This window comes from Montipora foliosa, chromosome 6, assembly GCF_036669935.1.
Source record: "Montipora foliosa isolate CH-2021 chromosome 6, ASM3666993v2, whole genome shotgun sequence".
NCBI classification, from domain to species: Eukaryota; Metazoa; Cnidaria; class Anthozoa; order Scleractinia; family Acroporidae; genus Montipora; species Montipora foliosa.
Window position 1 is genome coordinate 32459519 of NC_090874.1, and position 15000 is coordinate 32474518.

A 15000-nucleotide genomic window follows, 5' to 3' on the forward strand; every position below is an offset into this window, starting at 1 on the left:
ATTAACTTTGCCCCACTAACTGCCATGACTTGTTCATTGCCTTGCCCTTCGCGAATTCTCGAGTTCAAAAAGGGGAAATTTGTACTTTTAAGATTTAATAGGGTTCAAAATCTTCATATGCTCGATCTCATCTCTAACGGGCAGTAACGCGCTGTAACAGGCGCGGTTCAAATGCTCTGCAGTGAGCACTTCGAAGGATATTGTTGATGAGGGCATTATCAAAAGAGTGCAGTTAGAACTTTGTTTCAATATCGTTGCAAATGCTCACGTACGTAGTAGAACTGATCTGAAATAACTAGTTGCTTTGACTGTTTGGTGTAACAGGCTTCATAAGAAGCTTATCACAACTAGGCTGGTTATTTCTTTGCACGTGATGTAAACGATGACTCGCGTGTTTATTGGGGGTCTTAATTGACTTAGAGGCTAATCTAAACAAAGTGGGTCTGCCCAAAGATACTGCTCCATAGAGAGATAGGAAGATAGATGAGTTCAGTGTGGGACAGGGAACGTTAAGAAAGACGATCGAAGGCTCTACGTAAAGCGAGCACAGTACACCTTTAGCCAGTATAGGCTCCAGGAATCGAGCTCCTGGCTCTCCAGTGCCAATAAACCCATTCATCATGATACTGAAGCTGACAAAGTCGCTGACAATTACCGAAATTTACTTGTATACAGAGTATCTACTGGCAATAATGTTTTGTCAAAAAGAAAAATAAAACACACACACAAGATCAGCCTTCGTCCGAGAGCTTTAAATCTGATGTAACTACAACCTATGAGCCACTTTTCGCTAGCTCATCCGTTACTAAGTCTATTATTTTTAGGCTATTTTTGCTAAGCAAATTAAATGCAAACGAAATTCACTTTAAAGTGTTAAATGATTGCCATTTATAGTAAAGCTTTGCGTGATGTTTTGTTTACGTGCTTTAGGAAATTACATCATCTATAATCAAAGCGTGACATAATTTCCTGATACTTTAAGAGATCAAAAAAGTTCTTTCTTCAGATACGTAGGGCATGAAAAGGAATTTTTACTCGCGTGTTACCATTTCTTTTATAAAAAGGCTGCCGATAATTGTTTTTCAGATTCCTCGTTTCAATTTGACAAATAAGGAAACGAAACGTTTTTTCGCCATAAATTAACTCCTTCGTGACATGTCACGCAGCCTACGTGTACCTTCCATACGTATGATACTAAATAAAAACATGACAGCTCATTGCATATTCAAATTTTCGCTCGCTCAGCTATATAAACAGTATATGCAATAGTCTTAGTTGGAACAGTACAGCGAGGCCCCGAAGACAGGAGAGGCCGAAAGTTTAGATACGTAAGTGGATGTAATGGTTTTAAAAGAAGCAATAATTCTTTCTACCTCTGCTCAAGCTTGCAGTATTCGGTTTTCATGATCAAGCTACCTTCTCTTTCAACCTTGAAATATGAACTCTAACAATTCAGGAAAATCATTTAACGAATTTTTTTTCTTTTTGGATCAGAGGAGCAAGTAGAGGAGAGGACTTTCGTATATTTCAAGCTTAAGTAATATATAGACGATCCGGCCGAAATACCAGTTAAAATGGCCGATTTTCTGCAAGCAATAACAACTTTTGCTGCCGATCACTGGATCTCCATTACGGTTGGATTGCTGGTTCTCCTAATTTACCGGTATGTACGATTCCAAACAGTTGATTCCTTTTCTCTTTATGTTACCAGTGCAGTCGCGGATTCCAATATGCAAAAAATTATTCACTTAGAATGTTATTGCCTTGCGGTCTCTCTTAAGTTTCAACTAATTTAAGCAAATGATGCATACAAGCGTGTCATTGGAAAAGAAGTTCGCTGAGTACATTTTATTGCCTATTCATGATATCGCATAGCCGAGTCCTTTTTGTAAAACCGTATATAAAACAGGGGCACCCAACGAGAATATAGTTCAAAACCACTTAAACATAGCATTGTTAAACGTATTTTAGTATTTAAACGACAGATATAGGCATATTTTTATCCCCTAAAATTTTTTCATCTATTCGGATTCCCTAGCTGAAAGTCTAGTGATGCGAAAATTATAGGGATCAAAACTTACCTTTTCGAAAATTTCAGCCAGGGAAAAGGCTCCCGAAAATTCTAGGTGACCTTTTAGGGTAAAAATCCGTTAAAAATGGGCAATTATGCCATGTTTAAGGTGTTCGAAAATCCTAGGACAGGCAGGCAAGCAAAGAATTTTACAACAAATGTTCCGAAAAGTCTAGATCTCAAATCGTCTTCCGAACAGATATTTTCCGACAATTGACGTTGGGTGCCCCTGCATAAAATTTCCTGAGAAGATCACAGAACATCATTGCTGACATTTTCATGGAAGCTACAATAGCGTCAAATTTCCCACCGCTGGGCACCTACAGACTGTCAAATTTCCCCACCTCCAGGAACCTTTGGAACATCACATTCCTGACCTGGAGTAACTTTTTTTCATTAGATTCTCATTCTTCGAACACCAGTGTTCTTCACTGTCGATTTCAAATTTCCTTTTAACAGCTGATGGAAATTTGTCTTGTAACCCGAAACCTTTCCGCTGCTCACGGTACTGAACAATTGCAAGAACCTAACATTTAGCAAAACAACATGAACAATATTAACCAGCTTTCGAATCAATCAAGCATGCACGATTATAGTGGAAAGTTCATGAATATGTAGAAATATACAAAAAGCGATCACGAAAAAAAGTAGAAAGAAACATTCCCGTGCTTGTAAACACTCCAGAAAGGACTCATAGAAGTGATGGTACTTAGTTACAAAAAGACAAGACTAGGGGCTGATTTACGATAAAATAATGACCGGTTTCAAAAACAATGAAATAGTTTCTAGGGGGGTCCGAAGGCATGCTCCCCCGGGAATTTTTTAGATTTTAACTCTCCAAAGTCCCCTTTCCCATGTTTCTGACCGACTTCCGTAAAACGTTGGAAACCAGTATGGATCCACGCCTGAAGACGGATTCGCTTACCTTTCTTTCAACCGCGGTGTCCAGAAAAATCAGGAAAACAAGAGAAGTCCCATCAAGGTTGAGGATAACTCATCTCCAGGTTCTCTCGGTGTTCTAAGATAGCGGACATGTCAAATTCCCTACCATGGGGCAATGCATACATGTCAAAATCCCCACCCAGGGGAAGGCTCTCTGAGTCAATTTCTCGTAGGTAGCCCCCCTACGCCCCACCCTGGGGCTTAACATTGATAGGTGCATTAATAATCCACGCTCTTCTACTCATTCGTACATCCATCGTTCAGAGTTTGGCCGACACTTCAATTTGAAACGTGAAGGTTCTCTTTTTTTTTAGTTCTTGTACAGCACCATTCACTTTCTTCAAGAAACTTGGAATTCCTGGACCAGAAACTGTCCCTTTTTTCGGAAATACTGCAAGTATGATTTTTAAGGTAAATTTAATTTGTGTCTCAGTGATCGTGCCTTGTTGATAACTCCCAATTTTGTGTTGCCTTTTTGAGAAATCAAATAATTGTTTTAATTTCTTTGAACAGCCCAACGATCTTCCAAAACTTCACGTGGAATGGTATAAGAAGTATGGTAAAGTCTTTGGGTAAGTATCAATCATTCATGGTCATCTATCGCGTAATTTACCTACGCTGCTTTGTTGCTACTTAGGTTTGAAGAATAATAAAGTAATGTTTAAAAAACGAGCAGCAGTGTTTTATTTAGCTCTTATTAACCGAGCTTAGTCAGTCTGTATGGGAGAATCTAATGACCTCGGTTAATAAGATGTTTATGATATGGCAAACAAGAACACTTTAATTCCTTTAATGTAACTGGTTTGTACTAACTGACATTTTGCTTGCGAACGGCGATGAGTGGCGATGAACTGAACTTATTTCTGCCAAAGTTTGCTCGTCCGCCTTACATTTGTTTCTCATCATGCTTTTTGGCACTTCCATAAATGAATATTGGTAGAAGAAAATACTCAATACTATTGCATTTCAGTTTGCAACTTTTTCACCGCAAAACATTACCGGTCTAGATGCCGGTTAGGTTCGATTACCAGCCGCTTTTTCGGGAAATGAGCAAGCGCTCACTCCCGAAATCACGGCTGGACACGTGAGGTGAGCCATTGTTAATCTCCACCAATCAGAAACTCGCCTGCACAAATCGGTCTGACATAAATGATATTTTTTGGCTGCGAAGGTATTCTTTGACCCAGCCTGTTCGAGGGTTACAGTGCTTTTAACATAGGAAACATCCAAGATTTCGACAACGAAGAGTTTTCGAGAAGCTGGAGAATGGGGATTGTGTCGTTTTCTACCGCCTAAGTTCGGAAACTTCACTGATTTTTCAGTTGGCGCCAAGGTCAAAATACGGCTTTCAATTCCATTGCTATTGCAATTTCTCCTCAGACTTCGCTAATATAAGAGCAATTAAAATTCCTCAAGATCAATTGAAATTACTGCTGAGTTGATTGGAGGCAAAACGAGGTCGACTGAGAGCTGAAGCAACCCAAGATGTTGTTGATGATTGGCCGGATGAATTCAAACTCACATAATTTGATCACTTAACCACAAACTCAAGTTCGTTTCATCTGGAAACTTCGCACAGACGTTTTAAGCATTGTCATGTAATTGCTGTTTTGTTAAAATCAGTGTTTTGGGATGTTTAATGCTATTTCCCCGTGTTTCTCGACATTCTCATGTTTCCCCGAGGCGCAGCCGAACATTGAAATTCGAGGGAAACAAAATTAACTGTTTCCCGAGGGACCAGTCATTAAGTGATTTGTTATACAGCACAAAAAGAAAAACGTGCAACGGCAACAGCAACGGCGGTCGTCGATCAACATTCGCGGGTAAAAATGCACTGTTACCCTCTGATGTCCGCTCAGAGACTTTTTGCGGGAAACAGTTTTATTTTTAGATGTCGTGTGATCTCCAAGTAACCAATGAGAGCGCGTGCTGTTGGGGGAAAAAATCAGCTCTATAACAATGAGAGTTGTTGTATCCGTTTACGTGGGACTTAATTATGGCAATAAATCTTGATAATATAGTTAAAAACCAGGCAGTGTATTTTCCTGAAGTGCTATTGGTGATTTAATTTAAGGTAGCGTTTAACTTATTTTTTCCCGAAATGAATAGGAAAAGTAATCAATAATTAAATAAAGGATTCTTTTTTTTCTAGAATTTACTTTTTCCGGGAACCTTTTCTCATGGTTGCTGATCCAGAAATGATCAAAGAGATCCTTGTAAAAGAATTTCCAAAGTTTCATGATCGGAAGGTACGTTACTTTTATTAACGTAATGGTTGCTGATCTTTCTTTTGATTCCTCCGGTAAGTTCCCTGATAGTAGAGGAATTTCCCGGTCAGGGAAAAATGAGAAGGACGTTTGATGCTCATTTGAAGTCGTCGAATTGTTGTGTTTTTTTTCAGGGCTCATACAGCTTTAATTTACCAGTCACTTTAGCCTCGTATATATCGGAGCACAATACTAGAAACTCCGTGCCCCTCTCTTTACCGTCGCACAGTGTCTATGTGGAAAGGTGTTGGGAGATCGGTGCCCTGGGGCCCGTTTCTCGAAAGTCCCGAAACCTTACGGGCCATTTTCGGGTGTTACAATTCCGTCTGTATCTCAAGAACGGAGGGAATTTAAGTCCTCAAACTTCACAGTCAGTTTGCTTTTTGTTACCTTGAAAACATGTTAAAAGATCGGCTTTCCTGACCAAGCGGTTGGCAGGTTCACAAATGGCTTTTTTGGCCCGAAAAGGTTTCGGGACTTTCGAGAAACGGGCCCCTGGTTTCGAGAGGGCTACAGTCTCTGCAACGAATTTAAAGGGACAGTTTTTCGGTTTTGCGCATGTCCAAGCTTTGGCGCTAGCAGTTGTAAATTTTACGGTTTCTCACTGAACCAGATGATGTTCATTAATCACAGAGAGTATTAGAGCAAATACACCGAATGATTAAGGCGGGTTTACACAGAAAATATCAAATTTATAAAAGTTAAAAAAGTTTTACAAACTCGGAGCTAAAAGTTAAAACTTATGAAATATTTCGTCCGTTTTCAACCGGACTTCATCAGTCAATGATGTGAATGTTAAAAAGATGAATTTTAAAAAGGTTTTTTAACGCCTCTTGGGGGTTAGAATTGTGTCATAGATGGCTGCTAATTCGTAACCATTGTCTCTGTTTAACGCCAGTTTCGTAAGTTTAATTTGAATAGCTTCTTTTATCCTGCGTTTGAAGGTGTTAACTTCGGTTGATAGTACTTTTGTCTTATTTGGGTTCACCGAGTGGCCCTCCAGGCGACAATGCTCGTGAATAGCTGATGAACTTCTTGATTGGTGTTCTTTTACCCTGATTTCCAGAGAGCGGGCCGTTTCGCCAACGTACTCCTTCTTACACTTCTCACAATGGATCTGGTACACAGTACCGCATTTCTTGAGATTGACAGTTGTGTCCTTGACACGTACCAATTGTGATCTTAGAGAATTGACGGGTTTGATACACAGGTATCAAGGAAAGGAATCCTGCCATCCTTTTCTTGTTCCGAAGTGAACTGGATATGTTGGTCAATGGAGTTTAGATGTTCTGAGAAGGAATCGACGGCGTTTTCGTGAATCTTGGCCATCGTGTCATCCACATATCGATACCACATAGTTGGAGGGGTGGGGGCGGTGTCCAGAGCTCTGCTCTCGAATTCACATCATTGACTGATGAAGTCCGGTTGAAAACGGACGAAATATTTCATAAGTTTTAACTTTTAGCTCCGAGTTTGTAAAACTTTTTTAACTTTTATTATGCTTCCGGAGCAGGAAACAAATGTTTTTAATTATATCAAATTTAGTTTTGACCTCGAATTTATTGTACGGGTCGAACATTTTATTCTATGCGCACGAGTTATCTATTCGCATGCAGTAGGCTCATACCACAAAGGAAATGATTACAAAAGTGATTCAAATGAGTAATTCCATTTTTATGGCATTGTTTCCTTTTGCTGCATCAGTGATTTCGATTGTTTCAATAACAATGGAATTAAAAGGACTGACGTAACAGTTTGCCCATGCACAGGGACGTGAAACTCTCCCGTTACGTAACGACCATGGAAATAGCAACGTCACATAACAATCTGATTGATGATTGGTTCAATCAACGAGGAATTGTCGTGCTCCATGTGTGGCACGCATCTGAATACATTTCTTTGTCGGTCTCTTTCAAACAACAACGTGAAAAAAGGTTAATTGGGAGTCTGAGAAACGACGAATACCACGGCGGTGACAACACCACAAAACAGTAATATCATTGGTTGAAATAAATGATCGAGCGACACTCATTGTAGCTCATGGCTCATGGTTTTGCGGCACTCTGCATAACAGACGACGTGAAACGTTTTATGGCAAATGCAAACCCTTCACTGTATATTTTTACACAGAAACCGCTCGCATTTCACGTACATGTGAATTGTGCGACGTGCACGAGATGGAATAATCGCGTAAGACTTACGATAGTCCAAAGTTGTATTTTGAAGTGAGGTTTTTGTCGACGTCGCCGCCTTATTAAGCCTGGTTTTCACAAGCGACGCAAGCACAAGCGGGTTAGGGTTAGGGCTAGGGTTTAGCATAAGCGCGCTTATTTCACTGTGTAAACGCAAGCACAAGCGCAATGATTAATTTTTTTCCTTTTCCACGTTCTTGTGCTTGTGCTTGCGTTCGCTTGCGTTTTGTGAAAACATTTGCTTCGTGTGGCTGTGTGACCAATTAAACCGCTCGTTCCAGATTTCCCTCGTCTGAGCATTTGAACAAAATAGCGGTGGCCGTGATTGATTTTTAGTTCTGGTCCGTAACGACGCAAGAATAAAAATGCCAAGCAGTAGACGCAGTAGCCTGCGTAGTTTGCGGGATATATCTTTAATTTGTCGCAGGATCTCGCGAGTGGGCCGCTGCTGGATTGGGCACTAGTAATTTTGAAATCCCAACGAAGTAACGATCGATTTACTCCCACGTGTTTAAATAATCCAGCCATAAAACACGCTACGCAGGCTACATACGCAGATGCATTCAATTGTTGTTATTTAGTGTCTTTCGTTCTATTGAGATGTTTTGATGAAGAAGACAGAAAACGAGCGATCAGATCCTTACTGGCGACACAAGACGCAAATGAGTTTGCGTATATTGTTTACGCTTTTGTTTGCGACGCCAGTGAGGATCAGATCGCTCGTTTTCTGTCTTTACTTCAAAACTGTTCTTTGCTTAATTTGCACAAGGTGCATGATATGAAAGAATCACGAAAAAGATTCATAAAGCACAGAAAGTTATATTTTCTACAGAAGTTAAATGATCTTGATCCTTTCTCATTCTCGTATGCCACGTACAGTTGATATGAAAGCGCTAATCTTCCTTTTCTATTTTCATTGAATTTCAGCTCTTAGCAGAGATTCCGAAGCCTTATGACCGAATGCTAACTATCGTACCTGGTCTGAAATGGAAAAATATACGCAGCACTTTAACACCCACCTTCAGTGCGTCTAAAATTAAGCAGGCAAGTGTACTTACAATAGTAGGAACATGGAATATTCTCTTCTCTTGGAGCTGCTAACTTCATTTGTTAAGTGACGCTCACCTAAAAGTTGAAACGAAACCGAATAAGTGAAATAATAAGACAAGACGCTCACATCTTGTTCTTTCAGTAAACAAAACGAATCGTGCAAAGTTGGTGGTAAAAAGTGAAAGCTTGGGGCTGAGCGTTGCAGAGTAGTTTCGTTAAAATGTCCAAGGAAAATGCCCTTTCTGTTAGAGTTATAGCTCAACGTATTGCTGTTTTCCTTTTTAGATTCTAAAAACCGTTTTATGCTCTCGGGGCTCAAATTTTGCAATCCAGTAAATAGGGATAAAAAAGCCATGTTATCGCTGTTGCTGTGGCATCAGCCCCGGCTGTAGCGAAAGAGGAACTTTCCATGCGCAACGATTGTGTTTTCGCATCGCGGCAAATCAAAACTACGTACATCGCTCGGGCGAAAATCGCTGTGCACCTGATTAGGGCATTGCCCATAGCCTTAAAGTGTGGAACATATCAATAAAGCATGGGATGTCTACTCCGAGATCAAGAGCCCGTCCATAGTACAGGTTAGTCAAGTGTCAGCTAAAGCTATTACAGATGTCTGATCCATTTTTCGTTTTTAGATGATGCCATTCATCAATGAAGCCATCGATACATTATTACAAAAAGCGGACAGGATTTCCAAGACAGGAGAAATTGTCGATTTCCACAGGTACTTAAACTAAAACTAGGGCACGTAGTTCCCGGTGTTGTGGTCTGTCTTTTGTTGTGTATCATGCTTGGGAGGGTAAAAAAAGGGCCACAGTAATTGGCGCAAGCCTGTTGTGGCGCTCTTCAGTATTTTGAATTGTCTTTTTTGTTGTTTCACAGTTGGCTTCAGGGTCTTACCATGGACGTTATTTTGTCAACAGCGTTTGGAGTCAAAGCAGAAACACAAACTGTTGAAAACGATCCCATCACTGAGCACGCAAAAAGAGCTTTGGCTCCGAAACAGATCGTTGGAATCCTTCGTAAGATTTTTTCATTCGCTATTTTCACATATTCCCCATAGTACAATTTGTTTGCCCCCCAACTTTTTCAAATGCTCTTAGGACACTGCATATTCCCAAGTGCATTTGAAAACAATAGTTTATGCAAGATTTGGGGGGCAAACAAGTGTATTTTGTGGAATGTGAAAATAGCCAATTCAGAAAGTACAATAAATGCTTAATTGACGACTCCTCATACGGGCTTTTCAGCGCCAATGAAACACAATCACAACAAAACAGAACAAATCACATTCAACAACAACTGTTCAGAATCCTAACTAGCCGGAGGCAAACCAGTTGGCTATTTACAAGTGCAGCTGAGGAGTTGAACCAGGGACTACTATGAACAAATTCAACGAGTGGTCTGAGTGGGTCTTGATCCCGGGATCCTCGGATCTCGAGGCAAGCGCCCTAACCAGTGGGCCCCACACTGCCTCCGCACAGCGGTTGCAACTCTGCTTTTGAGAAATATTTAGTAGGATCTCAAAATCGCCCCCTCCCCTCCCCCCCCCCCCTCCCAAATTTCAAGCAAAAAAAAAAAATGTAATCAAAAAACGCATAAAACATAAAACAGTAGCATTTCCAAGCTTCAAGATTTTATCAGAACCCCCCTACAAGTTAGCGTCTCCGGCGCTTGGTTGTTATCCGCCCCCCCCCCCCCCCCCTCCAATACAAAATACACTCCGCCGTCCCTGAAATGGGTAGCAAAGGGTTTTCAGCTGAGCGCGCGCGCGTAAGCCACACACGCAATTCGTAGGCTGCTTGCGTCAGCTCATGATTCAAATGGGTCACCAGAAATAAACAAATACCGCTAATTTCGCTCACCTTTCTCCTAATTCCTATATACATGGAATATAAATAGACATCTCCTATTCACGAAAACTACGAAAATTCTACACAAACGGTTTAATAGTGACTCAAATCCGTTTGACCTGTAGCTCCACTCGCGCGCGGACTAACGCGTGGACTCGAATGAGCGGGTGACACATGCGTAAATGCTGACCTTCTAACCCCCTCATTTTTCCTGATTTTGCAACTTTACTCGTTTATATCTCTGCTTCCGGACGGTGAATTTTATTCATTTTTTGCATGTTAGCTTAGATTAATTTAAAACGTTTTTCTTTTAAGAATAAATTTGTAGGTGAAAAAAAAAGTTAGAGAGACATTTCATTAAAGCTGATTTTCCAAAAAACTGGCCTACAAATTGTTGTTGTTGAATTTTAAATATTTTAGAGAATATTTCTAACATTATCTGGTAACGCTGAATGGGAAAATTTCACCGTCCCGTTTCTTCAAAAAAGACCACAATGGGTGCTTAATACCCTGGCCAAAATTCGTCTCCATATGATTACCCTAACTGTATCTAAGGACAGAATATGTTTATTTGTTTGAAAAAAGGAGGAACTATTTCGAGCCTCCTTCATAGGATACTTCGTTTTGGGTGTCAAAATTGGATGTGCATCTAATTACGTGTGCATTTCTGGAGGGAGGGAAAGGGGGGGGGGGGGTAACTCCATTGATACCGGTTTCGTAAGTGAAGGAACTACCAATGTTAAATATTAAATAAATTGACTTTACCTTTACCTTTACCTTTACTGTGTGTAAGACATATTTATTCAATTGCCGAGTGGTATTCTCACACTTTAATCCCTGTGTCTTCTTAGAGGATTCTCTGCCTGTATTCATTTAATTATCGTTTTCTTATCAATTACTGTTCTTTCCAATTACCAATTTTTGTTCTTGACAAAACTCTGCAACAAACACGATGATTACTAACAATTGCCGTGTTCTCGTTTTTGTTGTTGTTATTTTTCTTGTTAGTACTGTTGCCATTTGCAAGCCGCCTGCTCAAGTATTTCCCAGATGCCTTGAACTTGGAGAGGATCGGGAAAGTAGCGTCTGATATTATTGCTGAAAGGACCAAATTAAACGGCCATAGCAAATCCCATGTAAGCGTTTCTCTTGCTCAGTGTGGTGTATAGCCTATTAAAAGTCCCTATCGATAGCTGTGTGCTATGTCCATCCAAGTAAATTGTTAGTCGAAAAGCGTTGCGTGTCTAGTCGTTCTTAGACTAGCGCTGGAGCACTAATTGAGGACACAATAAACTGAAATCAACAAATTAACGCAAACAACTCAAATATTCGTTTTTAGAGGAGTGGGGAAAACCGGAGTACCCGCAGAAAAAACTCTCGGTGCAGAGTAGAGAACCCGGGCCACAGGGAGGCGAGTTCTTTTACCACTGCACCATCCCTGGACCCCCTGTAATTGGATGGAAAGCCTTCCTTTGCACCCAAACGTTCTTAGAACACGTCATATTTAGGGTCTTTGGTCAAGTCCAGACGCCGAACGTTTTGTGTACTGAACTCAATTTATATTATAGTCGACCAAGAAATCTGACCTTTTGATACAGACGCTGGACTTAATTAGTCGACCTTAATTCTAAAATTCCTAATTCTGTGCGCTAAAAAGCTTACCTGTTCGATATCGGAGGGTAAAAACGATGTTCGATGTTGGAGAAAGCGAAACTTATAATTACAAGGAACCTTTTCATTATATAATGTGCGGAGTGAGCTTTCTCCCCCGCGCCAGCCCTGCTGGTTTTTACCTGGCATTGAAAATAATTGTTTTGACGATGTGTTTTCTCTTACGCAGAGGAAGGACATGCTTCAGTTGATGCTCGATGCAAAAGAAGAATCAGGAGGCGAAAAAATCGACATTGAAGACATCCAGGCTCAAACTCTTGTGTTCCTTCTCGCCGGATATGAAACTTCCAGCACCACTCTGGGATTTGTCTGTTATCGTCTCGCTGTTGATACGCATGTGCAGGACAAACTGAGAGAAGAGATCGACCGGATGTGGCCTGATGATGACGTATGTCGTTCATATCTTTGTGACGTTAGGACAGATTTCAAATGACTGTCGAAAGTAATCACGCGATTGCATTTGCTGCGCTTAGTGATTGGTTTAAAAATCTCCCGTCAGTTTATTAACCAATGGAAAGGAAGGACCAAAACCAATCGCGAATTGCACGGGCGATTTTTCCCGCGCTTTGAGCAAGTTACATGGAATTGTTACGAATTTGGATTGGCTCATTGCGCTGTTTGCAAGAGCTGGGATTGGTCGAAGTAATTACAGTAACTTTGTTATTGGTTTTAGGACACTCAATTGAAAACCGCTCTAACTGAAGAACTGTAACAAGAGAGAGATGTAGCATCACCTTTATACGTGAAACAGGAAACGGCAGCTTGTTACAAAAGCACCCAAATTCTCTTATTCTAACTTATTTCGCAGTTAGTTGAGGAAGTTAAGTGGTGGAATTTTTTGGTTCTCATTTGTAACTGCTTATGTCATTCTATCCTGCAGTTGTAATACATGAAACTTCGTATATTCTAAAAAATCACTTTTTGCTTCGACGGAATTAACGCGTCGTTATACAAATAACGCGAAGTTGTATTCTTTGATTGCACCTGACGTCACAGCGGCCATGTTGAAGGAAAGAACAATAGCGAAAAAGTCGTTTGGGAATTTGCCTCTATTATTATGCAAAATTTGAGCCACGTTTTTCTTTTGTATTGGCACCAAGTTACGTGTTCCGGGGTAGGAAAGTAGCAATTCAGAAAGAGATTCTCAATCTATCGTCGTATTTTTCTTTTGTCTCCAGGAACCACCTTCATATGATGTTCTTCACAAAATGGATTATCTGGACATGGTTATAAACGAAGCATTGAGAATGTATCCTCCTGGATTTATGTAAGTTTTAATATACGCTGTAATTAATCACTTTGACTCATTACGTTGAAAGCTCGGCGAAGAATTCCCCTATGACACTTACCACGTATGCTAAACACCAAAGACCCAAAAAAGATAACTGTCCGATTCAAGTCTCACGTAGAGGGTAGCCCTCAGATGTCAAAGAAAAAATGAGCCCCTTCCAGGGGTTTTGGGGAACATTGGAACAGTCCTAATTTGTTTTCCCATTTCAGACCACGTGATGTTCTCAAGGGAGTTTTCCTTTTGTTTTTTCATAAGTTATGCGTACATATTCACGTGCATAGGGCGACATTTGAAAGAAAGTTTTCCCTAGAGTAACATCACGTGGTCTGAAATGGGAAAACAAAATGTACAAGCTAAAGAGGTCTATTCTAAATCCGGATTTTTGAGATTCACCACTTCAGCGGTTTTTTGGGAAAGGATTTGAAAAAAAATATTTTTGACAAGCGGTTTTCCGTGCAAAAATGATACACAACAGCTACCGTACATGACAGTTTCGCCCAATGTTTTTCTCCCGTCATATTTACCGTACGAGCGAAGACGCGAGTAGGTCGAAAATAGTGAAGGTTTCCTGCAAATTTCACACGAGAAATTACACTAAAAGTTTGTTGACAGCAATAACATTGTTAGCACCTTTCCTAGAGCTAAAAAAGTAAACTGCAAAAATACCCTCTGTAATCGATTTGTACCTTAGCACGCATAATTTTCGTCATTTCTTTTTATCGATCGCACAGATATGTTTTTGTGGTTGAATTTCCATTGAAGAATTTCTTCAAAACAAACCAGTTAACAGCTAATTTTTTTTTTGTTGCGCGCAACTCTGGGATTGTTTGTTTGCGTTGTCATGGAAAATAACCCTTTTTCGGATTTTCCGTTTTTTTTTTTTTTTTTTTTTTTTGACGCTGAAAAATCGATTGATCTGAGATCACAAATCTGTTTTTGGATTTTCAAAAAAAAACACGCACCCACAGGGAACAAGGGAACATAAACAATTTTAGGGATCTAAAAACTGTGAACAAGTTTGACAGTAATTCGGGCGAGGTAGACTTGCCACAAGTGGACCTCGCGAGAATCCCAGGAGAAAATGTTTTGGCGAGCGAATCGACTTGTCTCGCTTGCAAGGTTTTCATTTGCGTGTCGCGCCAAAAAAGGGGATGACGCGTCATTCGCAAGTCCTGCACTTGATGGCGCAATCCGACGAGAACGATCGAACATGTTTGTTTCTACGAAATCGAAAGAGGAAATTTGTTGACTTTGTACTAAAGGTATCAGAAACAAAGACGAAATAAAACGAAAGCTTATTTTAATCTCGAGTCGCCGCTTGGAAAGGAGATCTCCAGAAGTATTTTTTGGACCAACACTTTGTGCCCCTTCCTTCCCTTCCTGGGAGGAACTCAAACTAAATAAACGTATGAATGCGCTTGCTAAGTTTCCTCGTTGTAGATTCAATTCATAACGAGTACAAAGCTCCTTCAAAAAAAATTCCCACTAGGCATACTTTGAAAAGTGGTAAACTTAGCTTGGTGCGAGTTGAAAACTGTTAGCATTCCTGGCAGTTTGCTTTGATCAGTAAAGCTTTTCTTTATTTTCTTCAATGAAGAAAAGTGAAAAGTCCTATTTGTATTGACAGAGACTCATAAATTTCTTGAGAAAGTAATTATTCTTT

At 40.2% G+C, this 15000-nt stretch overlaps 1 protein-coding gene across 1 annotated transcript in view; it reads left to right on the forward strand.

Annotated features, from left to right (window-relative positions):
• Nucleotides 1-1190: 1190 nt before the first annotated feature.
• LOC138007146 (cytochrome P450 3A8-like) overlaps nt 1191-15000 on the forward strand; it is a 16386-nt gene continuing 2576 nt past the window's right edge. The window contains exons 1-11 of the mRNA XM_068853894.1: nt 1191-1328; nt 1495-1663; nt 3328-3424; nt 3527-3585; nt 5166-5262; nt 8400-8516; nt 9158-9246; nt 9405-9544; nt 11384-11511; nt 12216-12434; nt 13225-13313. Coding sequence (XP_068709995.1) covers nt 1575-1663; nt 3328-3424; nt 3527-3585; nt 5166-5262; nt 8400-8516; nt 9158-9246; nt 9405-9544; nt 11384-11511; nt 12216-12434; nt 13225-13313 — 1124 coding nt within the window. The 5' untranslated portion in view covers nt 1191-1328; nt 1495-1574. The remainder of the gene's footprint in view (nt 1329-1494; nt 1664-3327; nt 3425-3526; nt 3586-5165; nt 5263-8399; nt 8517-9157; nt 9247-9404; nt 9545-11383; nt 11512-12215; nt 12435-13224; nt 13314-15000) is intronic.